The sequence below is a fragment of the Colius striatus genome, chromosome 26, assembly GCF_028858725.1.
Source record: "Colius striatus isolate bColStr4 chromosome 26, bColStr4.1.hap1, whole genome shotgun sequence".
NCBI lineage: Eukaryota > Metazoa > Chordata > Aves > Coliiformes > Coliidae > Colius > Colius striatus.
In genome coordinates this window covers 3,814,355-3,841,548 of record NC_084784.1, presented here as the reverse complement: position 1 = coordinate 3,841,548, position 27,194 = coordinate 3,814,355, and the positions used below count along the sequence as shown (strand labels likewise).

Below are 27,194 nucleotides of genomic sequence, written 5' to 3'. Positions count from 1 at the left end.
AATGGCAGCACATGCAGGGAAGGGACAAACATGCCAGCACTTGTGGAGTGGTGTTTGGGCACCAAAAACCCCAAGAAAGCTTGCGTAAAACTAGGGAAATTGATGTCAACGATGCCAGAGACCAGGGAAAGGTCTCATAGCTCGGGGGCTGGCGACTGCCAGGAGCAGCCACCTCGTGGTATTTCTGGCCCAGACAAGAGCAGAGAGAGCAGGAGCTGGAGGGCTGTGCTCAAGAAGCCCGGTAAAGCCAGACGACGGAGGGGCGTGGGGACAGTGCAGCAAAGCCCCCGGGTTTTCCTCCCTGCTACTACCTTTCCTTCCTGCCGAAGCATCGGGAGAGGCTGTTGAGGGGACGCACCAGTCCTGACCTACATTCCCATCTGTTCTAATGATCTGTGGAATGCCACAAATCAAACACTCCCTGAGAGACGAGACCGCGATCGCTCTGCTCCCTCCGCTGCCAGCAAGCACTGCAGGGATCAGGAGAAGGAAGGACAGCGGAAACCTCTACCACTCCTCCTTCCCTCTGCTACTTCCCAATGAACTTGTCCACCCAGATCCTGCATGCCTCCTTCCTCGGCCAAGTGTCGGAGCCATCGTCCCACCTCATGACACCTCGAGCCTCTACTGGAGGGAGAAAGGGTGAACTACTGCCGGGACACCCTCAGAGAATTCACTTGTTTGGAGAGCCAGTCTTTCAATGATCAAATTGGAAACTTTCCTCCCACTTTAAGCCATTGCCAGCAGCTAGAAGTAAAATGGAATCCCCTCGAGAGGCTCCCTAGCTGGGCACGGTCTTCCTCAGCTGATCACACCCACTACCTGCTCTCGTAGCGCTGGTCCTGGCAGCACAGTGAACGATGATGATGGAGTAAAGTCAAATCCAGGTCACTCACAGGGCACACTGTGAGCCCACAGGCTTAAACAAAATATTTACAGAATCTCTTTAAGTATGATTCTTAGTTCTTCCATTTAAAGCAGGAGGGTCTTCCCAGTCCCTTAGGAGAACAGTAGGGGCTGGAGGAAACTGAACTTCGTATACTCAAAGGAGTCTCTGCTGCTGCCCTGAGGGTAGGAGACTACGGAGTCCAAACTGCCTCACAGACATAGGCATGGGAACAGAGCAGACGGAGTGCAATCACACAGAAATCCCGGCAGCTTCCAGACCCCTGGGACTCATTCAGCTCTTTGTGAGAGCGCTAACACTCACCCCTGGCCCAGAGATGCCCGCAGCACACCAAGAGATACGACATAACATCACGGGTACCAAACGATCGGCCTTTAAAAGCCGGGGGGGTTCTGAACAAACTCTCGCGTCAACTGAGGCAGAGACGATCCGTCCCGCTGGGCGAGGAGGAAGGCTTGGGGTTGCTTACCGGGCAAGGAGGATGCACAAACACCGGAGAGCAGGGATGGCAGCAGCAAGATGGTCCCAGTCATGGGACGACCTACGCCTCCTGCTCCCCTGGGAACAGCAGACACACGGCTCCCCAGGAGCTGGGCCAGGCGATGGGAGAGAACTGCTCCTCTACCACACTGCCGTCGACAGGGCAGGCAGCGGGGCTCCGGCCCTTCCCCAGCGCCGGGCACAGCTTCGCCAGCGGGGATTAACGCAGAGCAGCAGCATGGAAGTGATTCATCCAGGACTGTGTGAGGTTTATTGCCGGGTGAAGAGCCCAGGAATTCTGGCTCTCACTCCCCTCCTTCCCTTCCCGGACCCTCATGGCAGACAATGCTGCCTTCCCTGAGAGGCTCCGGGCAATGTGAACTGTGCTGACACCCGGCCTTGGCAATCACAGGCACTTTCAGACCGTCTGCTGAGCCACCAGCCAAATCCACCGCTGGCTGCAGCCCGGGCGGAGACTCTGTGGCTGCAGCATTCTTCCAGGGGGAGCAGAACTTTCTGTGTGTGCTGGTCGATGCCACTGCACTCCCCTGGGAGCATCCAGGAGACCCGCTAGGAGCGGACGCCTCCATGCACAAACAAGAAGTGAAAAGCTTCTCTCTCGGTGGCAGGAGCTGTCTGGATGAGTTGACGTTTGCTGCACTTTGATTTTCTGCCTGGGTTTGTATTTTTGTTGTGGTGGTTTTTTTCTCCCGTTCCCCTGGGGACTTGTTGGGCTTTTTTTTCCTGGGCACAAAAGGGAGCCAACTATTGTTCTGTAATTCTCCTTTCAGAACCAATGCAGAGCCCAGTGTCGCTGGAGAGAAGTCTCTGCTGGCAGGACAGGTTATATAATGTTCTTGCTCCTCCAGGGCACGATGCTTGCTGGATGAACCAGCTGCGAAGTCAAGTCAGATCAGAGGCAATGCCATCACCAGCATCCTGCTATTAAAGGGGAAGGGATCGTTATTGTCCTTTCAGCCAGTTCACACACTCCATTCCTTTAGCTTCTGATCAAGTGAAAGGGCTGTGTTACCCCTCGGAACTGTCCTCTGTGAAAAAGTGAAGATGTCATTGCTTTGCAGAGCTTCTAAGTGGTTTCACAGGGCAAAAGTAAAATAAATAGTAAGTCATAAAAGGAAAAAATGGCAACAGACATAATTCATAACACAACCACTTCAAAAAACCATAATGGCTTGGATTTATTTTATCCTGGCTCAGGAAAAGCAACCTTCAAAATCAGAGGTGTCCCAAGCACCCAACTGCTGGAAGCCCATGAGAATAAATGAGGAGGGAGTTCCTCTTTTAAAGGAAAGCAACAGGCAACCATATGCTGGAGTCCAGGAGAGAGGGGAGATCAGAGCAGTGCTGGTCTTTGCATCATCAGTTGACTCAGTCTGGTAGAGATGGTCCAATCACTAGCTCTCGAACACCGAGGGTGCAGCTCAGAGCAGGATTTGCCAACTTATCTTCTCTCAGCGCTACTTTTCATGCGTCAATGTGATTTAGTGGCATGTACGACCCGCGGAAACTTGACTGCTGCCCTGAGAAGCCTGTGAGGCAAGCAGCATCTCTGCAAGCTAAGCCCGTACCAGCCATGCTGAGCCCATCCAGGGCCACATGACCCCGCACCACACATTTCTTACCGGTCACCGCAGCAGCTGATGGCACGCTAGGGCAAGGGACAAACTGCCACAAGTCTGAGACCCCGACTCCTCGGCATCACCAGGGACAACTAGAAAATCTCTGGTCTCAGCAAGAGCTGGTGCCCAGAATCAGTAACTAGGCAGCTGCTGCACGTGGAGACCAAAGCAGGGTTTTATCTTCTTTGGTTGGAAAACAAAGAGCCAGACTCAGAGAGAAATCTCTCACAGCAGGAATTTATGTCACGCCTGAGTGCAGGGTTTGGGGACAAAACAGACAGATCTTGCCATGGCTTTGTCCAGTGAGGTCGGCATACTCACCACTGAGCGAGCGGCTCGGGGAGGAGTGCTGGCTGTTGGGTGTGCTCACTGTGGGTCCCACGATGGCCGAGCTGAACTCCTTCTCCAGAGAGGAATCCCCGCTACCTTCGGGAGGAGGGAAACACAACTAAGTGATACCCGAAACGTGGCTTGTGGGCTCCCACTGCCTCCCCACCCAAGCTCTCTTTCCAGCACCGCTGCTTTGGAAAGGGGCTGCCAATGGGCCCTTTAGGGGGCTTTTACCCCAAAGGCACTGCCTGCCATGCACGTCGGCACGGTATTAGACAGGAGCTCCATGCTCTCTGGACTACAGTCCTCCAGCTGTGATCTCTTCAGATGCAACAACCCCAAGCCAGTGGCATGCCGACAGCAACAGGGTGCTTTGCTGTCCTTGCCAGCTTGCAGAGAGGTTGCAGAAGGGCAGAGGGGTCAGCAGGTCAGGGAGCCTTGGCTGGCACTGCGGTGCCAGCTGAGAGGGGAGTCAGACCACACCCGAGACACAAGCATCAACTCCCCACCTAAACGACCCACATCTTGACCTGCCAGGCTGACCCCTCCCTGACAGTCACTGCTGAAGGGACAATTCCCAAGCAGATACACATGTCCCCGGACAACCCTGGACAGACACTTGTGGTCCCAGGAAACAGGTCCTTTGCCCATTCACATCAGAAAGCCCATTCAGCAATAGAGTTGTCTACTGTATCATCTTGAGCCCGGGGCATTTGCACCACAGGCTAGACATATTTGTCTTATAGACTTTGTAGGCTAGCAGGTTTATTTTCCCATGAGCCCAGCTGGCAGCCAGCATGCAAAACAGCTCCAGTGTCCTGGCAGCCCTCCCTACTGCACACCAAAGAGCCGGGCAGCTGCCTACAGCAGCCGTTCCTCAGTAGCGCTGTGGGCATGGGGATGACAGAGTTTCACGATGGAAAGTGCAGAAGCTCTGAGAAAGCCTTTAGCACAGCTGGGAATGGTATTTCTAAATACTTGCATCTGGAGACACTCTCAGCGCTCCCTGAGCTCAGTTCATCCCACTCTCTGATGGCTACTGGGATGCTGAGCTCACCAGCCTCACTAAGCGTGGGAATCATTTATGGTAACTGCCCTCGGTGAGACAGCACCTTCTAAACGGCTGCTCAACCGAGATCGGGTCGGGACATGCCAACAGCACCCTCACAGGCAGCATTTGAAAGAGGTTTTCTTTCCTCCCAGGGTCACAGGGGAAGAGATTTGGAGGACACTTCCCTCTTCCCTCCCCACACTTTGGCAAGGCTGCCAAGCTGCTGCCAGCGAGTTTGAGTCACGCGAAGCCTACGTGCACTGCCAGCCACAGCAGATGAGGTTAATGAGACAACTGAACAACGAGTCCTGCGGAGGAAACCACCAAGAGGGAGTTAGCCCCACGATGAGTTACTCTGAGGGGCAGGGCCACATCCTGCAGCTGAAAAGCAAACAAGCGCTGCATGTGGTGAGACCGATCCTCCCAGTGGGTCTCAGTACATCATGAGCTGCGTCCTGAGCCCACCTCACTCATATTTGCCTCCGTGAGCATCTGAGGAGAGTCAGGCCTTTCTTTCCCTCTCCTCCCCATCAGCACTAGAGATTTCAGACACTTACAAATCGCCCTCCAGAGTCAGACCCTGTGCCCAGCGCAGCCCCTGGCACCCCTTCTACACGCAGAGCACAAGCAGAGACGGCACCGAGTTATTTCAGGATCCTCCCCCCCACCGCTCCCGTTTAACTCGCATTATTCTACCTTGCTGGAGATACCCTGGAGTGTTATCACAGCCAACTCCTTGGAAACAGCGCTGGAGCCCAGGCTGCGCGTGCATGTCTGCGTCGCTGGCAGGGCGCACGCAGCCACTCACCTTCCAGGAAGAGCAGATTCCTGGAAGCGAGGGAAACGACCGTCATTTTACAGTCAGGCAGCACGGCGAGCGAGAACTGGGCTATGCTGTTCCCCAGCGTGGGGAAACGCGGCCGCAGCCTTCAGAGAGCACAGGGCTGCGCCGAAGCCGCCAGGGATGACGGTCTAAGGAGGAAGAGGGCAAGGGATGGGGATCAAGGATGTCGCAGAGTCTCTGCTCTGCCCTCACAACGCAGCTGCCTGCCTGGGGACTCAGGCACCAGACACAGGACCTAAAATATCTAAGGGAAATAGAGGCTCCAACGACCAGAGGGAGAAGAGCGTCATCCCCAGTGTCAGCATCCAGTCAGCAATAGCTCATTTGGGCTCTGATAAGGGATGGGGACATCGAAGCTTTGGTCCTCAGCTCCAGAAACAGAAGTGTCTCCTGTTAAACTCCCCTAGCTAGCTGGTGTTCCCAGACCCAGCACACACCAGCACCAGGCAGTTCCGGAGCAAATGCTCAGCCAGGAGCGGTACTTCACACCTCCCCAGCACTCTGCACACACCAGCGTATCCGTATCAAACGGCCAGAGCCCGCAGATGTGACACACGAGACCACAGCCTTGCACTGGAGTTGCAAGGAATTTTTTTAGGCAGCGCTTCCAGGTGAGCTTACCTTGGCGTGCAGTTCCCATCCTACAAAAAAAGAGACCCTCCTGGTCCCAGGTTTATCCCTGAAGATGACATCAGGACTCACTAACAAACACGTCCAGATGATGCTGTCAGCAGGAAGAACCAGCTGTAACATTTTACCAGCTGTAACCTGTTCCCAGCTACTGCCAATCGCCAATGTATTGGAGAAACGCTAAAAACCCCAAACTAGAATTTAAGTTAAACATTAAGGATTAAAAACCGCTTAATTTCTCCACACTCCCTTCAAGCATAACAGCAGGGCACAGCATTCTGTTTTCAGCTCAAAGCTCAGCTCCTCTGCCAAGCAGCTTCATCATCTGGATCCCAAAGCATCCTTCTTACCCCAAAGGACCGGAGATCTCCTCCTGACTAGAGGTACCAAGGAATAACCGAGCTGACCCTTGGCAGTCAGCCCTCCCCGAACCTTCGTGCTGCCAAGAGTCTCTGCTCCCCCGGGAGGGATCGCTGTCACAGCCACGCAGAGCAACTCGGATCCCAGCCAGCAACTCCCCTCCGGAAAATCACCCTTCACATGGGGATGGGATTTTTTTTCCCTTGGTGCAGCAGCAGGTCTGACACCGGGACCCCCAGTAGTGGCTCCTGCGAAGGGCTTGAAGCCTTGGGAAGAGGCTGCCAGCAAGAGCTGAAGTACTGTCCTACCCCTGCGAGCAACCAGCTCCTGGTTTTGACAGTCTCTCGGCAATTTCCTTTCTGATAACTTTTCAGGCTTGAGATTTCAGGAAATATTGGGTCACATTTCATTTGCTCTAAAAACAACAAATGGAAATCTGAACGGCAGACACGAGACAGATCGCTTGTCTGTAGCCCAGTTATCCAAGGAGCTGAGAGCATTTAACCCTGTTCTCAAGTGCCCAGAATCCAAATAAGAAAGGATAAAAAAGCAGAGACCTGGCAGAGCTGGGAGAGCCATGGCCTGAAAACACCCCCTGCCTTCCACCAGCCTCACACACACACAGACGCAGAAGAAACAGAAGCAGACCTCTGAGGGGACTGGAACAAGGGTGGGACAGGGACCTGATCTACCCTGTCTGGGCCAGGGTGGCTGATGAGACTGCTCTGATGTGTCCCCTTAAGTGTGCCATGCCAGCTCGAACAGACCGAGGTGCTCAGCCCTTCCAATCACCTGTGAAACGGCGACGCCACCCCACAGGCAGACTGACACAAGCAGAGAGCAGCAATGCTGTTATCTGCACCACCCAAATGCTCTTTTTTTGGGGTGAAGCATCTACAGAAGGATTTATAGGCTGAGGAAGTGCTGCCTGAGGAACCAGCATGCAGCATGGAGAGGTCCCTTGCCCACTTCCACCTTGTTGCTACCCCTCTGGAGTACTGACGGTCTCTACCAGAGCTGTTTCAAAACTGACTTATTTTCCTGTAAAGAATTCAAAGGAGAAAAGCTATTTCACCTTCATGAAGACTTTACCCTGCTACTTGATGAATGTGAACTTTTGCTTTTTTAAGAGTTCATGTAATTAAACATATTTCCCAGAAATAAGTTTCGAGAGCTCTGCTGTTCGTCTCCTCTAGTCATTTCAGATCCCCAGCAGCTCAGCAACCTGAAGCAGCTAATTGTCAAGCCTTGACCCTGACCCTAAGGATTAGCTGATCTTTGTGAGGCCTGCCCCGACCCCCAGGCCAGGCTGACAGACTGGGCAGAAGAGGCTTCACTCACCAGTGCCAGGGAACTCCAAAGAGAAAGCCCATTCTAGCAGAAATGGTCCCACAAACTTGCTGTGATGCTGCTGGTCCCTTCTCCCATCCTTTAACTATTCTCTTTCTATCCAGATTCCAGGAGTTGTTTAAATCTCGGGTGTCCTGGACTTCCAGCACTGACAGCTCCCACACACCCCACAGGGGAATTGGGCTGCACCAAGAGAGATGGGCCTTTTCTGTTGCTTCCTTTCAGACCTTCCTTCTGGACTGTAGCACCTCCACGATCATGGGGAAATGTGGTCATGCCACGGGGGCCACAGGGAAAAGGGAAGGTTCACTCTCGGAGTCCCCAAGGAAAACCAAAGCCACGGCTCCGCTGCGGACACTGTCCTCCACATAGAGCACACCCAGGCGTCTCCAAACTCTGCCAGAGGACAGCAGTAAGTGCTGGGTGGAAGTGGTCCCACTGAGCAGAAAGCTGAACGAAAACAGCTGTGTTCAGCAGGCGGCCGCCCTGGCACTGCGCGGTCGGCTGGCTCCTGGCTTCGGGGAAGCATTTTGTTATTGAGCGGAGGCATGCAGCAACCAAAACCCGAGCAGCAAACTGCAGCGAACACCTGCAGAAGAGCCAAGTATCTAACCCGAGCAGAGACTCTCCAAGGGTCAGAGGAAGTCTTCACAGAAAGAAAGAGCACACAATAACTGCAAGGGCATCCTCTGCCAGGACAGGTAAGATGTAACGTGACTTGTGCAAGGTCCCCTCGCAGCTCTGTCAGGGCACCAACTCCCGGCCACCGCAACTGTTCCTTACAACAGCCGTGGTCCTCTCTCCCCTCCGATGCACTTCAACTCCCGACCTTCATCCCTGCTGAGCCATTCATCCCTGGCATCCCCCCAGCTCCTCCTGCTCACAGGACTCACAGAGAGATGTCCTCCTGCCTCTTGTGTCGCTGGGGCCAGATTAGGAGGTAATCACCAGTTTCTCCTGGCTTTGCCACTTGTAAATTTACATGGGGTTGGACTAATCCCCCTCTTCTCCAGAGCAAAGGTGGACAACTGAGATGTTTTCACACCCGAACACCAGGTGCCCCAGAGATAAGAACAAATCCTAACAAATCAACTCTCACCTACAACCCACATGGGCTGCAAGCAAGGTTTCTGCAGGTGACTGGATAATCTCAATCTCCTCAGTGCTTCTGGGGTCTGCCTGGACATGGTCACCGAGGCTGTGACCCCCTGCATGGCAGCTCTGGTCCAAGACACCTTCGACTGCTTAGAGCAGTCAGGTGTGCAGACACCAAGGTCTAGCCTAGCCCAAGCCACCTCCTCATCTCCTCTTGGACATTTCACAGCTCTATGTCTCGATAAAGCCTGGGTTTAACCTCATCACTCACTGCTGCACAACAGCTCTGGACTTAGCAAGGCACATGGCTGGAATCACCTGCAGGTGACACCACACTGCGTCCAGTCCTGGTTTGGCACCAAGCATTGGGCACACTGCAGAGTGGGACTGAACCACCCATCCTGTGAGCACAGCCAGGAGCCTCAGAGGAAGGACCAGCCCCCCCAGACCTTTTGGTGCTGGGACTGAGCAGCCATTGCTGGAAAGCCATTGCATTTCCTTGCAGCTCGCAGCAAGGCTTGAAATTCCACCCACCGCTGGTGTGCCACTGGGTCAGTGGGTAGGACACAAGCTCCTCAGCTTCCAAGGCTCAGTCTAGGCACATTAAGTTTCCTTAATTACTTGTTTATTCTGCCATGGGCATTAACACTTCTCGGACACTTAAGACAGGCTGATGCTCTAAATACTCCCCAATGCTCAATCTGCAGCACATCCTCAGGCAAAGCAGAGGATGAGACCGAGCAACTTAACACATGCTGTCAACCCCCAAGAGTTGGCAAAAATCAGGATCAGACATACCAGATATGTAAGATCGTCCATTACAGTCTTCTATATCCATCTTTAAGGTATTTTGCTGAAAGAGAAAGCAGAGCTCAGTCAGAGTTATCCTCCAGAAGCAGCTCAACTCTCCTCCTCCACTAAAACTGACCAGTAGCTTCTCGGAGCAGATTTACTCACCCCAGGCTCTTTTAACACCACCAGCATCGCAAACTCCAATGGACTACACCGACCCTCCCGTATCTGAGCGGTGCTTCCCAAGCCCTCCTGTTGGAAAGTCAATGCCAACACCTGCAGCAAGCAGTGGTCTTGACAGCAACGCAGCAGACGAACACCACGGCAAACACGGAGGGTTCCACGCCCCGCACACAGACCACCACCACCCCAGAAGTGGCATTAGCTCTCAAAGCCAAACCAGACACACTCAAAGCGTGCAGAGACGAGAGAAGGGCAGTTCCCAGCTCCCCTGGGACAGCTGACAGCTGGAGAGTCACGGGTCCAGGCAGACAGACAGCTGCTGACACGTGCTTGTGCCCAACGTGGCAGCAAGGAGATGCAGCCTCGAGCTCGGGATGCACAGAGCCATTTCATCAATGGGAAGAGTCAGGGGCTGGGACTGTGAAACTGAACGCCACTGGACGCTCTGCTGAGCAGCCTGCCAACAGCCGCTCCCAGACCACGTCAAAATAAAAGGGAACTCTGCCATACCTTTGGTGCTTGGCATCCCACAGAGATAATGAACATTTTATACATTCAAATGAGTTTTATTTGTCAATTACACTGGCTGTTTAAAAAACAAAACAAGCCAACTTTAGAAACAAGAGTTTTGCTGTTTAGAGATGGCTCTAATTGGCATCTGATAGGGCCTGAAACAGAGCGTTTTCTGCAAAGAACCATTTAAAAAAACAGTCATTTGAGGAGATGAATTGTCTTCTCGAGAAGGAAAATCAACATGGCTTGCACAGTGCAACCACACACAAGCAGTGGCGATGATGGTCATTTTCCCCTATATTTCTTAAGTAGCTGGTGAGGCATTCTAGGAGACCTCAGCACCTTTTCCAAGCCAAAAGAAATCAGTCTCTCCCTTCTGACAGTGCAGATTTTAAACAGCAACTATATCTTGAATGAACCAAGATGTAAAAGCCTTGCTCCTGGCAACACACCACTCGAGGTAAGCAGAGATACTAACTTCCTGAAACGAAAATCATTTAGGTTGAAAACTCTCTCCCGAGCACAGGGTTATGCAGGAACTATGGTTTAAAATGCATCCTGCAGCTTTATTTCTCTTGAACCTGTAATTTTGCTTTTCCGTGTTACACGCACCCGCTCAGAGATCCATCTGCTTCCCACAAATGGCAGCACAGCACGCTAATAAAAATCAACTTGATTTAGAAAGCCCCTTCTCTCCTGTAGCCTGCAGAAACTCTAGAAAAAAATGACATTTCAAGCAAAAAAGACAAGCAGCTGCCCAATGAGCATCGCAAGTGAACACACGAGATGAGGCGCCACCAGCATCACACCTCAGGCTCGTGGCTGAGGACAAGGACAAGCAGGATCCCAGCATTTGTCCCTGAGCCACAGGCAGTAGACAGCAAGAACATGAAGTTAATTAACTAATCAGCTAATAACCAGCCAAATACAATTGAGTTGAGGAGCCAGTTCTGTAACTCCTACTTCCTACTCATGCACACGGCTCATGAACATTAACCCCAGATGCACAATAAGAGAGACGAGTTCTTTGCATTTTAAAAGAGGACCCAAAGAAAAACACCGGGAGCATTTTAGAAGACCTGTGTCAGTGGTTATTTTCTGTAACTTTGGTGGAGTGTGAGGCCTCGTAAACAGGAACTGCAATGTTAAAAATTACAAATTAAAACAAGCAGCTTGCTCACTTGAACCTACAGCTCGTGGAAACGACGGCCCATCGCTACTCTTCCGACAGAAAACACCTCATTTGTCCCCAGTGTCCTCTTGATTTTGAAAAGCACAGCAAAAAGGCTGCATGGCCAAAACAGGCCAAAACAACAAAACCTCACATCACGTCTCAGGTGAAAACACATCCCTGAGCGAGAGGGGCTGCTTCCAAGGACATGGCATCGGCTCATCCCTGCTCAGTGCCGGCACAACCGAGAACGACGTCGGCCCCCTCCATGCACCACTAACAGCCGCCCTCCATCTCCCTGAGGAAAGGAATCTCACGCCAATCCCCGTCTGAGTGGAGCCCCAGCCTGACACACAGTGCTCGTCCTCTCTCTGGAGGGGAGTCCAGCTCAGGCAGCACAGGAAGGGCCCGGACAGGGGGTTAAACCTCCACGCTTGGGAGCGTGAGGCACAGAGAGCACGCCTCTGTCTCTTCTTTCCGACTTTCAGGTGTGATCATCAACTTGGGAATTGGACAGAAAAGCACAATAAAATTAGAGCACGGTGCCTTCAGCTTGGCACTCCCTTCCCTTCTGAAATCAGGACTTTTCCCCAAGTGGTAACACTCAAGGAAAAAAATATAAAGAACTAGCCCAATTTAAAACCCCGACAGGACAAAATTGGTGAAGGTTCTTTGTGCTATCAACCACAGGCTTGTGAAGGCAGCCAGGCCCGGGTGCCCCTCCAGCTCCGGGAGAGGGGCAGGGCATTTGCTTTTTCCTGGGACGGTAGAAATACGCCAGAGACATGAGAAAAGTTCCTCGGGTCCCATGCCACAGGCTGCTTCCATGTACCTTCTCATACGTGGCCCTCACCACCTGCCTCCTGAGCCTGTTCTAGCCCCCACCAAGTCTTGTGTTTGGTAGGAATGCCATCCTGTTTTCTTCTCCACTCATTTTCTCCCCAGTACTTCTAGTTATACCTCAAGTATGGTGAAACAATTCTGAACACTTGGCACGAGTGACAAAGATCCATTTCCAGACACCACAATGGCAAGAAAAGACACTCCATCCTGACTACACCCAAGTGTCTCCCAGATTATTGTTAAGATGACAACACCAGCCCCCATAAGGGGTAAATCCACAGCTCCTGCCAGACCAGTACAGAAACTGTCCAGAAACATGAAAACCCTTTGATCTGACCCATTTCTCCACAGGTCCAGCAGCAAGGCTTGTAGGCAGCGATTGCTTCCGGTGAGGCGCTCAGCGTGCAGACACATGAGTCCCAGGAATGTTCTGCTTCTGCTGCCCCAAACGTTCCCCAGACACCACTCCAGCACCCTCTGGACTGGCTCTTGCATCCCCACCGACCCGCCATAGGATGACCGGACTGGCAGGACCGGGTGCAGCAAGCCCGTGGCCAGCAGAGAAGCAGCGTCAGCAGGGGAAAGCCCAGCTCGGGGTGAAAATCTTCAGGCCTCCTGCAGGGTACCGTAAAAGGTCTCTGCAGTTTCTCTTTCCCAGACATTGTTTCCATTAGCCACTGTTTATTTTCCAGTGCAAGGACATTTTTTTTTCCCACCTTTGCTGGAAACAGAAGGACACTGAATGAGCTGGCCTCCAAAACCTCAAATGTTTATGTTATTGGAAACACTTCAAAACCCGGCACGGGGGCTTGTGGTCATGAAGAGCCCCTGGTCCTGCAAGCGACCCCCAACTCAATGCTGAGCTGCTCCAGCTCTCTAACGTTTTATCCATTGTTAAACTGTTCCCGTGGTTTCCATATTTTGAAATAGATTATTTGAAATACACATATACAAATGACAATTTCTATGTTTGTGATACGTATGATTTATTTAACTATGAACAGCTGAGCTAGAGAGAGATGTTCTGTCTCCTCTGCCGTTTACAATGAAGGCTGCACCGGAGTGAAGCATCACCCTGCAGCACTGGTGAAAGACAGGCAACGAGCATGGTCTAATGTCACTGCTTTAGGGATAGGAAGAAAAGCTTCTGGCAGCACAGTGCTCAGCACTGCACAGGGGTTCATCACTGTCCAGAGATAGCAAGGCTGCTGCACCTGTCTGTGCGAGCCCGGCCTCGTCGCAGCTCCCAAATCACAGACAGATCTGGCACTGTCCACCATGACCCCCACAGCTGCTTGGTCCCCAGACAACACCACGTTTCAGGTGCCTGCAGGCAATAGTCCTCAAGCCTTTCCCGCTTGTTGATCTAATTCTGTTTAAAAGCCTGCTGATGGGAAAAGCGCTGTAGACCAGCACAGTGTGTAATCTTCAACTTCAACGTGCTCCCAAGATCCCAAGACTTCAGTAAAGTTTTAATTCAAAGCAAACTGGAAAGTCATCTTCTACTGTGCCTTTGTGCAGCACCAAACCTGTGCTGTGCCCTCTGAGCATCACCACAACACAAATAAATAACAACCCTGAGCCACCACTGAGCCTGCAAAAGATGAAAGGATCTTTCAGGAGAATCCCTGGCAGCAAACGGAGTAAAGAGAATCTCTTTCCTCGGTGCTTGCTTGGATGGAGGGACAGATACAGACTGCAGGAAAGAGCCTCTGCCCTTTAAGAAGTGAAGCTGTGCTGTTCTGTCAATCCTATTGCAGCCTGACATCGCTACCAACGCTTACACACATTTTAAATGGAATCGATCCACTGAGAACACAGAAAAATGAATCCTCTGCTGGGCGCTCCCTCCTTGTGCCCAGCCTGGCCCGCTGCCCTCAGATAACCCCACTCTGTCCCCAGGTGCAGAGCCCATGCTGGCTCCCACGATTCCCATCCGGAGTGCAAGCCACTGACATGCAAACACAGCTAGCACTCCCAGCCCTGCAGCTCCCTGAACAGTGACTCTCCAGAGCCCCCTCTGTCACATCAGCTCATCAAGGCCACTTGCTTCCCTGAAGTACTTAGAAGTAAAAGTCAAGGTGAGGCCAAAGCCCATTACACAGTTTCGGCTGGCTCTGCTGCCCAGGACACGGCTCACCCTCCCCGTGGACCCCGGCACAGCTCCCACCCAAGCTGAGGGTGCAGGGTGCCACTGGCAGACACAGGCAGTCCTTCTTTTGCCTGATACACCACCAGAAGGTACCTGCGAGCTTCTCAACAACCACCCTCACCCCACGGACAGTGGCCTCCTCCTGAAGCAAAGCTCAGCACGGGGACGCTGCTCAGCCAAAGCACCAGGGCCCGAGGAAACCTCCCCATGCTGACAGCACAGGCCCCAGGTGCCCATCACGTACCCAGGAGCTGAGACTGCCAGGAGCAACCACAAGCCATGACAAGTTTACAGCTGGGCTGCCAGTAGCAGCACTGGACCAAAAGTTCCCCCAGAGCTGCCACCACCTCTTCCTGTGTCCCTCCAGAGCCTCTGGAGCAACCACCATGGGGTCATCACATCAGGCATCAGCACAAAGCCCCCATTTGGGACTAGTGACAGACATGCTTGTGCCCTGTGCCAGCAGAACGACCTGCCCGTTGGCACTGCAGCCTCTCTTCAGGAGGAGATCAAGAGGAAAGGAGTCCAGGATGTTTTGAGGAACTCGCACCCACTCTCTGCTTCTCCCTGCAGGCTCCCTGGCACTGCCAGGGCCACGTGTTGCCCATTACCGTGCCTCCCTCTGCACAGAGGGAAGAATGGTATGAAAATGGGGGAGTGAGACCCCACAGCTGAGCATCTCAATCGCACAACCAGAGAGGAGCCTCTGGCATTTATGGGCCAGTCAGGGAAATCACCTGCAGCTGACAGTGTCACCCAAAAAGCAGTGCCCACAGCAACCCTGTGCTCACAGCTGCCGGCACAGGTGCATTAAAAGAGAAAGAACAGTGCTCAGAAAAAGGCTCACCCTAAAATCCCAAAGAGATGTCCTCTAATCGTCTCACTCCAGCAACCTGGAGCTCCATAAAACAGGCAGAGAAGGGAGGAAAGCAGCGGGGAGCAATCCCAAAGATCCCAAACACGAGCAGACGGATCTCTCCGGAGAACAGAGATGGGAAAAGCACAAGAACTTTGCAGAAGATGCCCACGGTCTCCAACACCATCGCTCTGGTGAAGTCCATTGTTTCCCAGAAATGTCATTTAATTGGCTGCGCTGCTCCAGCACTGAGACAGAGTCCCCCACACCCCCGTCCCAGCAAGGGAAGCAACGAGGTGCCTCCAGTTTTGGGGCTGCACCCCTGCAAGGAGGGACACGCTGCCCATCCCGGGCCGACTACAGTCCTTCAGCCACCCTAGAGGAAATGGGCTTAGGGAAGATCTCGGGGCACAGCCCCTGGCACCCACCGCCACAGCAGCCCCCCGCTCCCCGCAGGAGCCTCATACCGCCCCAAAACGCCTTCTGCTCCCCGCCCCACCCCCACGGATAGACCTCGCTCACAACCGAGACGCTCCGAGACACGAGCCCGAGGAGACGGACACCCCCAGCCGGTGTCACAAGTCTCCCCTTCGAGCCGCCCCCCGCCGAAGAGACCCCCGATCCCCAGGGCAGCTCCCGCAGCCCCCATCCCTACGGCGACTCGCCAGCCGAGCTTCCCTGCCCTCCCGCAGGACCTGTGGCCCCAGCCGGCCCCATCGCGTCCTCGACAGCCGCCCCCCGCCCCGGTCACACCCCGCGGCCCCCCCGCCCCGGCCAGCGGCCCCGGCCTGCTGCCCCCGCCCCGCCCGCGCCCCCTCTCACCGGCGGGTCTCGGGGACAGCCCCCCCGGCCCGGCCCGGCCCGGCCCGGCCGCAGGGCGTGGGGAGCGGCGGGGGGGGGGGGGGGCTCAGGCTCTCGGCGGCGGCGGCTCCATCGGTGGCGGCTTCACCTGAGGAGGGCCCGAGCCCCCCCGCCGGCCCCGAGCCACTTCCGGCCCCCGCGCGCAGCCAGGCCGCGTAGCCGAGCGCCGACGCCCTCGAGCCGCCGGGGGGGGGGGCGCCGCGGCTGCCATGGGCCAGCACTGGCGGGGGGGTGGGGGGCTCAGTCGAGCGCCGGCGCATCGAGAGGCCGCCGACTCCCCAGGGGTAGGCAGCGGAGCACCGAGGGCATCGATAGACCACGGGGTGCTTAGCTGGGCCGGTAATCGGCAGCTGATAGCCGATCAATAACCTATACGGCGGAGACGGGCTCCAGTACCCAGAGGTACCAAGACACGCCCCCCACCCCGCGCACAGCGGGACCCAGGCGGGGGACACGCCCCAGGCAGCCACCAAGGGACGACCATGAGTGGAGGGGGCTCTCCGTGGGGCCAGTGGGGCCCTGTGGGACAGATGGGCTGTGCAGGGCCAGGGGGCTCTACAAGGCCTGGAGAAGCAGGGGTGGGGCTCATAGAGCAGCTGTGGAGTCCCGAGCAATCCTCGAGGCTGTAGGGTCATAGCATAAATGCCCATAGGGTGAGTGGGTTACATAGGGTCACAGGGTCCCATAGGGTCGAGGGCTATGTAGGGTCACAGGGTCCCATAGAGTCAGAGGGTTATATAAGGTCACAGGGTCCCACAGGGAGCCTTACGGGGTGATCAGGGCCCCATAGCAGCCAATCTGTGCGGCCAGAGGTCTGCAGGGGTCTCCCAGGGCTGCCCCCCCCATTCCCGCTATGGCTGCGGTGCCCTCGCGCTGCCCCAGGAAACCACCAAGTTCATAAAACTGCGCAATCTTTATGGAGCCACTTTCACACATCAGGGGCTGTAAAAGGCAGCGACCTTTGAGCCACAGCGGCTGCAGACGAGCGGGGAAAGCCGCCAGGACGGTCAGCGGCTGACGGTAACGTGAATGCGGTGCCAGGCGTTGCTGAGGACCCCACGGAGGTTCCAGATGGGCGCCACGGTGTCAGGCTGCACGTTGTAGCTGCTGTCCACTGCCTTGCAGATGATCTCCAGCTCGGCCCCCGCCACCACCGGCACCGGCAGCTCCCACAGCACCCAGGCCCAGGCACGCCCCGGCGCTGGCCGCTCGCCCACCAGCCGCGCCACCTGCCACGTCTGGCCGCCGTCCAGTGAGACGTCCACCCGCACCACCTCCCGCCCGCCTCCGCTCCAGGCATAGCCCTTCACCGTCAGCTCCCCAGCTGGCACCGCCGCCCCGGCGCGTGGGTGGGTGATGGCCGACTGCACTGGCAGCTCCTGGATGGCGGGTGCAGTCGTGAAGTCCACTGTGTCCCAGTCCACACACGGGGAGAAGCCCTTGTAGTCGTTCTGCTGCCAATGGCTGGGGCTCTCAGCCGGGCTGACAGACACACGCTGCAGCCACTTGACGCTGCGGGCACCCACCACGCCAGGAACCACCACTCGCAAGGGGAAGCCGTGGTCACGGGGCAGCTCCTCGCCATTCATCTCATAGGCGAGCAGCACATCCGCAGCTGGGCTGAGGGCACGGCCATAGGGGATGGAGGCTCCATAGGGGGCTCCCCCAGGGTCAGCGTCCAGCCCCTCAAAGCAGACGTGCCATTCGCCCTCCTGCTCCTCCCTGAAGCCAGCATGCAGCAGGACATCACGCAGGCGCACACCACCCCAGCGGGCTGTGCTGATGGCCCCGATATCCCACGCCAACCCCTTGACGGGCCGGACACGGCTCATCTCTGACCGGCGGTTGCCGGCACACTGCAGTGTGGCCGTCACCTCGTGCTTGGGGAAGCGGCTGCGCAGCTCAGCCAGAGAGAGCGAGAGCGCCCGGCCCCCCGGCCCCTCCACTTGCAGCCGGTAGGACCCAGGGTCCACCACTGGCACTGGCAGGTGGTTGCGGGTGAAGAAGAGCTCATTGGGTGTCAGGAAGCGTTCAGCCAGAAGCTCTGCTGGTGGCTCTGCATTGAACGGCTTCTGGCTGTTGACGTGCAGCCCGGGGTGCCGGGGAGGGTCCTTGGCAAAGGGATCCTGGTTGGCAGCTGGAGCTGGTGGCACCTCATCAGGGCTCAGCTCCCCCACCTTATATTCCTGCAGCAGCTCCAGGACATGGGGCTGGTTGTGGACAGCATAGAGGGCCCAGAAAGGTTCCAGGGCTCCACCAGCTGCCAGCAGCAACTTGTCAGCCCCTCCAGGGTGCAGCTCCACGAAGTCGGTGACGTCAAAGACCTCAGTGCCATGGGTTACCCAGACACGGTCCTGGGGGGTGCGGTGCCGCCTCACCTCCTCCCGTGTGTACAGTGGGCAGCGAGGTGCAGGGGTAGCCTGGGCCGCCTGGGCACCCTGGAGAACCCCAGCCTCATCAGCAGGAACACTGCACCCATAGTCTTCTCCCTTGGGGTGTCTCCCCCTAAAACCTGCACCCTGGCATGGTGACCTGCAGCTGGGGGCCAGGGCAGGGAGGGGAAGATGTGTGACACCCTGTCCTCCGTTGCTCAAGACAGACCTTGCTCTGCCCCCATCCCAGATATGGGCCATGCAGGGGTCTGTCCCAGTGGATCCGAGCATCCCAGTGCTGCCACCCAGCCCCGGATCCAGTACCCCAGTGCTGCCCCCGCCCCCGAGAAGGACCCTGGGCTGTCTGCCCCCGGAGGATCTGAGCATCCCAGTGCCACTCTTCCAGGACTAAGCACCCGCGCCCCAGTGCCGGGACCTCACTCTCCCGTTATTTCCCCCCCGTTCCCCAGGACTCGGCCTCCTCCCTCCCGCTCAGTGTCCCCACCACTCCCGCTCACCCGCCGCCGCCGTTCTCCGTAGGCCAGGACGGCTCCGAGGCCCAGGAGCGCCGCCAGCACCGGGGCCGCTCCCCGCCGTCCCCCGAGGGCCGGGCCGCCGGAGGGGAAGCGGGAGCAGCTGCGACGGGGCAGCGGCAGGAACCTGCGGGGCGAGTGGAGCTGAGACCAGGGTGGGGAGAGGCGAAGGCAGCGGGGTTCGCGGTGAGCCCCGACAGGGCAGCTCGTACCTGCGCCCGGCGACGGCTCGAAGCAGCAGCATCGCGGCGGCAACCTGCGCGGAAAACAGCGGCTGCAGCGGACACCGTTACCGGGGGAATCCTCGCGGCCCCGGGGAAAGCGGGTCCCGGGGACCTGTGCGGGGCATCTCCGCCCGCTCCTCGCGCCGTCGCCCCCCGGCCCCCGAGCCGTCCCCTCCCCCGCACCTGCGTAACGGCTCCGGGCGCGCGCTCCCGCCGCCGCTGCCGCTTTAAGAGGGGCGAGGGGCGTGGCCAGGGGTGGGGGGGAGCCGCTGGTCACGCCTCTCCCCGCCCCGAGGGGCTTCGTGGGCGTGGCCTAAGGCGCGGCGGGGGGGCGCGGGGCGGAGCCGCAAGGGACAACGGCCCCGGCCCTTAAACGGGCAACCGCCGGGAGAGCGCGGGGCGCTGCCTACAGGGGGTCACGCAGCTCGGGTTTGAAGGGCCAGCGGTGCCAGCGCCGTTCCACGGAGCCAGCCGGGCTCCCTCCTGTTCCTCTCCCTGGGCGGGCGGCGGCCAGCAACCGGGATCCGCACCCAGCTGGGTGCTCCGATAAGCGCTATCAGGGCAGGGCTAGAGCCTGACACCGGCTGCTGGCACCAGGCCGGAGCTGGAGACGGCTCCTGCCCGCTGCCAACAGCTGGGGGAGATGGCCACCAACTCAACCTCCCCACCCCAAAGACCCTCCCTGAGCACACACAGGGGTTGCTTTTACTGTTTTTTTTTTCCTTTGTGGTTTGGTTTTACTTACATTAAATACATCGGTAAATCAGCTGCGAGTTCTGTTACCATGATTGTTATTTAAATGCAATGGAGGAGTTTGCTCAAAGCAACACAAAAAGAAAAAGAAAACCAGTCATAATTATCAAAGAAGCAGAAGAAAAAGAGTGAGAAAAGCTGCAGTGTCCTCGTTTCATCCAGGGTTTGGGCCAGATGATGGTGAGGCCTTACGGTGTCAGCACGGGGAGCGACAGGATGTGGCCTCAGCCCAGCAAGCACCAGTGGCAGAGCTGGGACCCGTTGGGGATCCCCATCAAGGTGCCCCTTTCTTCGGGCTGTAGCACCCTGACCAGAGCCACCTGTCTCTGCCAGGGGGTTCAGGAGTGGCGAAGGGGCAGGTACCTCTGTGCGACCCTTTTGCTCAGCTACTGGGACCCACTGAAACAGCTCTTGGAAAACGTCCCAACTCTCCGAGCACAGCTGCACCGGCACCGAGGGTTTCCCCAGCCTTGGAGAAAGCAGAGGCAGAACAAAACCAGCACATTCGCTCCCTTTGCCCTTCCGTGGGCTTGGGCCCAATGGGACGGAAAAGAAAACTCAAGGTGCTCGTTCACAGGACATTTCCCTCACTAAAGTGCGAACTGGAGACAACCCTCGGCCGCCACGGGCTGGGAATCAACTGAAGAGCAAGAGCAGGGACCAGCAGGTCTGGCGCCGCTGGAGTTGAGGGGTGAAGGTGGGGAAGGGTCACCCACTGTGGCTTCATGGCAATGGTGGCTTGGGGTCTGGGCTGCTGCCTCGCTGTCCCCCTCCCTTTAAGAAAAGCGCCCAGGCACTCAGCAAAAAAGGCCACCTAGGAAGAAATTAAGGACACTGCAGCTTTCCTCCCCGTCCCTGCCTGTCCCCCAACTGCCAAACAGCAGAAACAGGAGGGAAAAACAAAAATTAACAAGATCCCCTTGGAAAAATCTGGCATTTTCCAGAGGTCTCTGGTTCCCGTGGGATCACCACAATGTGAACCGTTGAGGACAAAGCTGCTGCCTCCTCAGTCCCTCCCCACCCCTGCTCTATGGGGAGACATTAACGGGAACCCAGATTGACCAGAGCAGAGAGGGAGGTGGGAGAGTGGGGAGGATGAGAGAGAAATCGGGATATCCGGTCGCTATTTGCACCTATAATACAAAGTGAAGAAGAGTTTGGTTTGTTTTGGAAGTTAAGTCCCCGGCTGATCTAGTTCCACTGCCTTCAGGAGGGTGTAACAGGTGTCTCGGTGGTGGTTTCGAAGCGTTAAAAAGTGCAGTTAGAGGGAGCTCTGGGGAGGGTTCTGGTTCAAACGGGTTTCTCGGCGTGCCGTTATGGAGGTGAGGTGTGGTGGACGGGGATGGAGGTTATATCTTAGCTCTTCCTCTGGCGCAGGCACAAGCGCCCTTTAGTTGCTACAACACTGGCTCTTGTTCTGCTGGCTCTGCTCGTGCAGGTCCACGCCTCGGCTCCTGCCCGCTGCTCCACTCGTGCTCTGGGGCTCGCTCTTTGGCAGCTTCTTGGCTGGAGGGGGAAGACAGGCAAGGTAGTGGCAGCGGGACGGGGACCTGGCAGGACCCTGGTCTGGAGTGCGTTGGAGGCCACGCGCTGCCAGGTGGGACAGAGCACAGTGCTGCTTCCCTTCCAGCTGCTCCCGCGCTGAGCATCCGCCTGAGTGCCGGGCGCCGGCAGCAGCGCCACAGCACAGCTGCCGCCACGGCTTGAGAAGCCACGCTCACCAGAGGGTGGGACGGCATCAACCCTGTTCAGCCTCCCAAAAAGCTCTGGGCAGAGGAAGCTGCACCCCAAGCAGAGCCCCTTCCCCTCCCGCTCCCGGCCACTCTTGGAGCCTCACCGATGGCCAAGAAGAGGTCGTTCACATTCATCGCTGTCTTGGCCGACGTCTCCATAAACAACAGGCTGTTGTCATCTGCGTAAGCCTGCGCCTCCTGGAAGAGCCGTGCATGGCGTGTGAGGCACTGGTGGCAGAGGCCCCGGCAACAGCTCCGCAGCAGCACTGAGAGGGACCAGGGACAGGCAGGGCAACTCACACAGACCCAACAGAGCCTGGGTCCAGCACTTACTTCATATTCCACCATGCGTTTGCTGGCCAGGTCGGCTTTGTTGCCTGCGAGGGCGATCACGATGCTGGGGCTGGCTTGTCTCTGCAGCTCCTTCACCCATGTCTTCGCCCGTGCAAATGTTTCCTAGGAGCAGAGGTGGGAACTCAAGGCTTGTCCCACTGCTGCACTGCAAGGTAGACATCTTAGAGGGATCCCCCCTCCCTCACACGGCAAAGCAGATGGCCCTAAGAGACCCACCCTAAGAGACCATCAGCACCATGCAACCTTCACTCCCAGGCACTGCAGCCATGGTGCCCTGCACCCGGCAGCTGGGGAGCACGGAGGAGTCCCTACCTGGTTGGTGATATCATAAACCACGATGGCAGCTTGTGCCCCCCGGTAGTACATCGGGGCCAGGCTGTGGTATCTCTCCTGTCCGGCTGTATCCCAGATCTCAAACTTTACCGTTGTGTCATCCAGGCAGACGGACTGTGTCAGAAACGCCGCTGTCGGGAGGGAACACGGTGTTAGCATTGCACTGGCAGCCCTCACAGCCAGCAGGTACCCCCCGGGCAGCGGGGAGCCCTCCCAGAAGGGACGTGGACCCGAGCACACCCCGACCCTGCGACAGGCTCGGCTCTGGCTGGATGGAAGAGCCCATTAGTCAAGCCCTTAGCTACATCGAGCACAGCTTGCTGAGAACAGAATCCCACTGCTCCACATGAGCACGGTGCTTATGGGGATCAGCAGCAGCTCCTGCTTCGAGGCATCGCTGCCACCACCACGAGACCCTAGGACAAGGCGTGGGGACGTGGCTAGCGCTGGCTGACACAGTGGATGCAGGGCGATGGCCGGGGACCAGGCACGGGCTAGCGTTTGACAGGAAACACAACTGACGTGAGGCAAAGCCGCAGGGACGTGGGCGTTACCCAAGGGCATGGGGGTACCACGACGGGTGTCCCTCACCCACTCACCACCAATGGTGCTCTCCTGGTACTCATGGAACTGGCCCTTGACGAAGCGCAGTACCAGGCTGGATTTCCCCACTGCCGACTCGCCCAGCAGCACCAACTTGAACTGACAGATTTTACTAGCTTGGGACTGCCCGTTCGGCCTGGCGGCTCCTCGGCTGGTCATGGCCCGGCTGCTGCTGGCGCCGCTCGCCTGCGAACCGAAGAGCCCAGAAGGCACCGAGGCGTTGGCGCGAGGCAGGGTCTGGGCACAGGGTCCTGCCCTTGGATCCACTCGGCCCTCCTGGAAGGAGGAAAGAGCTGTTGGTGTGCTGAATGCACACGGCGCAGCATGCCCATGTCCCCCCGGCACCATGTCACATGCACGGAGACATGCTCTGCTGAATCTCAGCAGGCAATACTCCTCTTGCCTCCAGCTAGAAAACTCTCCTCACTATGAGGTCTTTCCCTGTGGTGTCTCCTCTGCCTGGGATCTTTCCCCAGGTGCCCACAGCACACCGCAGAGATTCACAGCCTCAACTCCAGTGGGATATCATCACATAGTGGATCAGTGGGTAGGAGCTAATCCAGAGCCAGGCAGACGGGATCCTCACAGCTGAGCAGGCTGGGAGTGAGTCAGCAGTCCTCCCAGCCCTCCTGCTGCCGGCTCCAGGCACGGCACACCACACCACCTGGAGCCAGGGGCCAGGAGCCGGGGCAGAGGGGAGCAGGAGGCCACAGGGAGACACCACAGCGGCTCCAGCTGCCTCCTCACCAGCAGGAGTGGGTGGAAAGCAACTCCCCAGCTCTGCTTAAAGCTCCTCAGCTCCTGTTTGGGGATTATTTAATCCCTGGTTTTGTTTTCCACCCCAGACAGGAGCAGTTGGGCAGGTGGTGCAGACTGCGTCCCCCTCTGTGGCCACAGGCAGTTGGCCGCATGCCCCAGCAGCACCGTCCCGACACCAGCTCTGCCTGCTGGAAGCCAGACACCCACAGGATCACACACAGCACCCAGAACAGCACAGCTCCTGCGAGGCCAACAGGGTGGGTGCTGGGAGAGAGCGCTCAGAGATGAGACCAGAGCCGAGGAGTCACTGGGCAGATGGAGTTTTGGCTCCTGTGGTTTCCACAACCAGGGAAAGTGAGAGAAAGCAGGATTTGTCTTTTTCTTGAGGAGCTAATCTCACTCTCCCTCATGCCAGTCCCAAGGCCACAGGGCTGCAGCAGAGATGAATCCACCCCAGCAGCCTCAGGCAGGACCAGGATGGCAGAGACCAGAACTGACAAGAGGGAAGCTGTTTGTTGCCAGTTCTCCTTCCCCACCTGCCAGGGCCAAAACATCAAGCACAGCAGGAAATACTCACTAACCGTGGGACTCGAAGGGCGTGGACCTTGACCCGGCCATCCCCAGACCTCCCAGGAGAAGGGGATTGCCCTCGCCTCCCGCTAAGGTAAAACGAAGCCCCGGGGCCCTCAACTCATGGGTGTACCTGCATATCTGCAGCTCACGGGGACTGGCACAGACTCAATGCCACCCCCTGCCTGTGACAGGGAGAAGCTGAAGGACCAGCTCTGCACCTGCGGCTCGGTCATCAGCCTCCTTCTGCAAACACCATTCAGCTCTGAAGCGACCACTGCTGGAAAACGCTCTGGGAACTGACCTGCCTCACTTCCTCCAACTCCCATCTCACTCTCCTCCTCCAGCTGAGTCCTGCGCTGCTTGGGCTGGTCTCTTCCATAGGCTAGGAGTGACAGCCCCGGTCCCAAGCCAGGCCTGGCTCCCTCCTTCCTCAGGGCAACTTCCCTTCCAAAAGCTGCTCTTCCCAACCTGCTGGATTCCAGTGTCACCTTGGCAGCAGCTCAGGCTCCCCATGAACGCAGAGGACAGGCCCTGTGCAGAACCGGGCCCAGCCCTGTGTCACAGGGCAGAGCTCACCCTGCAGGGACTCAGCCCCACAACACTGCCAGACCTCCACCATTGACTCACTGGGATTTACAGCACCAGGTCCCCTCTGCAGTCTGAGAAGTGTGTGGTGAGCACCCAGAATAGATCCTGTGCTTACTTAGAAGGGAAGAATTGCCAGGCACCCATGGGCGAAGGGCTCAGGAAGGGACAGGCCCGGTGCAGGTGAGCAGTGGCACACCTTCCATCATCAGCCATCACAAGCTCCCAGATTCACAAAGGGGCCAGAACCAGCAGCCACAAGCAGGGCTATAAAACCTGTGGGACGAATTCCCTCCCACCCTGCTACAGTGCCAGTGGCCTGCCCTGGCAGAGGCCTCTGCCAGCGGCAGCAACAGGCTGTCTGGTGCCTGGGAAGGTTCAGGGAGTTCAAGGCTGCCCCACTCTACCTACCCCAAAACACCCTTTCCAGGCAGGATCCCAAATGCTCCTGCATCCTCCTCGTGTCTCACCCACCTGCCCAACACACAGCTCCAGCCAAGCCCCATGGCTGAGCCACACACGGGAGAAGGTGCATCCTGTGCTGGGCAGGGTTGCGACAGCTCGTCTGGGCTAACTGCTTTCCTGTTGCCAGTGATACTTTTCCTATGTCCCAATCACACTCAAGCAACCATCCAGAGGCACACGGGGCTCTGGTGAGATCTGGATGGTGCCCAGACAAGTGCTGGGGAGCCCTAGTTATGGAGCAAGACCAGCATTTGCCATGCAAGCAGTCGGTGCCAAGGAGCAAGTCTGAGAGGGTACAGGCCAAGGAGGGTTGTATAAAGTCACCCTGTGGCCCTCGTCGTGAGGAATCACTCCTTAACGACACGTTAGGATGTCAGGGCTCAGCCAGCTCCGATCTCTCAGTAACATGAAAGCATTGGAGAGGCTCAGCTCTCCCCCTGCCCACGTGGCACGTAAAGGCTGATCATTCCCATGGCTGTGCATGAGCCATTGCGCAGCAATGCCAGTTCACAGTCCCAGCCGAGGGGTGGGCTCCAGCCCTGCACTGTGCTCCCATGCTTCAGCCCATGATAGCTCTGGCACATGCTCAAGGCCATCCTAGCAAAGCTTCTCGTCCTCCCCAGAGGGACTCGGGCTCCACTCCAGCACAGAACCGTCTGCCCAGACTTGAGGGACCCGGCCGTGCCTGACACCACAGCCTGGGGCACTGGTCCAGTGACAGTGCAGGAGATGCCCTGCATGAGAGGCAACTGGCTTTTCTGAGAACAGTAGGTATCAATCCAGCACTGGGTCCCTCCATCTGCCACCCATTTGGTGGCTCCCACCCCACACCTGCGAGTTCGGCACCAGCTTAGGGCAGCCTCGGCTGAGACCTGTGTGCCAGGCCCGGGCAGGCCCCCCACTCCTTTCTCGAGGTGGCCAGAACCAGAAGCCAAGCCATGGACCAGCTGGCACGTCTGGCCTCAGGCACGGCTCCTCTGAACCTAAAACTGCTCAGGAAGCCACAGTTCCCAGGGAAGGCGCCCAGGAAGCCCCATCGCGGGGAAATCGGTGGCACAGATGAAGCCGTGTCACATGTGCATGTCACTGGGTGCGGGGGCCAGGTAGCCCGGACGGCTGGGTCTCGCCAGGCGGGAGCCGGGGCTGCTACGCGGGATCGCAGAGTCTCTCTTCGTTCGCGATTCGGCCCCCGCGTCGCTCTAACTGCTGCGGGCAGCCGATGCTAGGCTGCAGCCTCAGGCCGGCAGACGGGACGCGGGCGGCCCGGCCTGGCAACAGCGGCGGCATCAACGCAATCGCCGCGGGGTGAACGGGCCCCACGGACCGACGCTCCCCACCCCGCAGAGCTGTGGCCCATGACCCGCGGCAGGCACCCCCCGCAGCCCCGCCCGAGGGGCCCGGGCTCGCCGCGTCCCGGCGCCGCAGGGAGACGGTCATCCGAGGCCGCCCCAAGGCTGTCGTCCCCAGGCGGGGTGGGGGAGGGCGCAAAGGCCGGCGGCAGCCGCCGCGTCCCGGGAAGGGACAGCGCCGGGAGGGGCGAGGCCCGGCCCCGGCCCCCGCCCCCAGGCCCTGCAGCCGCTCCCGCCGCCGCGAGTCCCGCCCGGGCCTCGGCGCCGCCGCCGCATCCCGCCCCGGGGCCCCTCCGGGACCCTCTCGTCGGCGCCGCCGCCGCCGCCTCCCGCCCCGCCCGGTACCTCGGCGCCCGGCCCAGCCCGGCCCTGCCGTCGCGGCCCCGAACGCGCAAACAGCGGCTCAACCAAACCCTCCTGGCGCGGGGCGGGACTAAGGGGCGCCTCCGCCAATCGGCGCCGCGCAGCGGGGCGGAGGCCACGCCTCTTCCTCCGGACCG

At 57.7% G+C, this 27,194-nt stretch overlaps 3 protein-coding genes across 16 annotated transcripts in view; all 3 read right to left on the bottom strand.

The window, feature by feature from the left end:
* Window positions 1-16,178, bottom strand: part of IKZF4 (IKAROS family zinc finger 4) — a 28,082-nt gene extending 11,904 nt beyond the window's left edge. For 4 of the 12 annotated variants that reach the window (XM_062015507.1, XM_062015512.1, XM_062015514.1 and 1 more), the window contains exons 1-5: window positions 16,020-16,178; window positions 9,645-9,731; window positions 9,486-9,540; window positions 5,105-5,236; window positions 3,349-3,453 (exon numbers count right to left, since the gene is read on the bottom strand). In XM_062015507.1, the coding sequence (XP_061871491.1) occupies window positions 3,349-3,453; window positions 5,105-5,236; window positions 9,486-9,540; window positions 9,645-9,671 (319 nt within the window). In that variant the 5' untranslated portion in view covers window positions 9,672-9,731; window positions 16,020-16,178. The other 8 variants (XM_062015510.1, XM_062015518.1, XM_062015508.1 and 5 more) reach the window with 7 other exon arrangements.
* Window positions 16,179-16,956: 778 nt separating this feature from the next.
* On the bottom strand, window positions 16,957-19,680 carry SUOX (sulfite oxidase). Its single transcript, XM_062015523.1, has 4 exons — window positions 19,371-19,680; window positions 19,176-19,219; window positions 18,949-19,090; window positions 16,957-18,496 (listed from the first exon to the last, which is right to left on the bottom strand). Exons 2-4 carry the CDS (start codon window positions 19,205-19,207, stop codon window positions 17,066-17,068), a joined length of 1,605 nt encoding a protein of 534 aa, XP_061871507.1. The 5' UTR covers window positions 19,208-19,219; window positions 19,371-19,680; the 3' UTR covers window positions 16,957-17,065.
* Window positions 19,681-19,886: 206 nt separating this feature from the next.
* On the bottom strand, window positions 19,887-27,139 carry RAB5B (RAB5B, member RAS oncogene family). Of its 3 annotated transcripts, XM_062015526.1 has the most exons (7): window positions 24,923-26,902; window positions 24,597-24,826; window positions 22,960-23,239; window positions 22,340-22,491; window positions 22,007-22,129; window positions 21,778-21,871; window positions 19,887-21,446 (listed from the first exon to the last, which is right to left on the bottom strand). In XM_062015526.1, the coding sequence occupies exons 2-7, from the start codon at window positions 24,672-24,674 to the stop codon at window positions 21,331-21,333; spliced, it is 843 nt and encodes a 280-aa protein (XP_061871510.1). In that variant the 5' UTR covers window positions 24,675-24,826; window positions 24,923-26,902; the 3' UTR covers window positions 19,887-21,330. The 3 variants fall into 3 exon arrangements, with proteins under 3 accessions (XP_061871510.1, XP_061871508.1, XP_061871509.1); XM_062015524.1 differs by lacking the exons at window positions 24,597-24,826; window positions 24,923-26,902 and adding an exon at window positions 27,040-27,139; XM_062015525.1 differs by having other exon boundaries at window positions 24,597-26,902.
* Window positions 27,140-27,194: the final 55 nt, after the last annotated feature.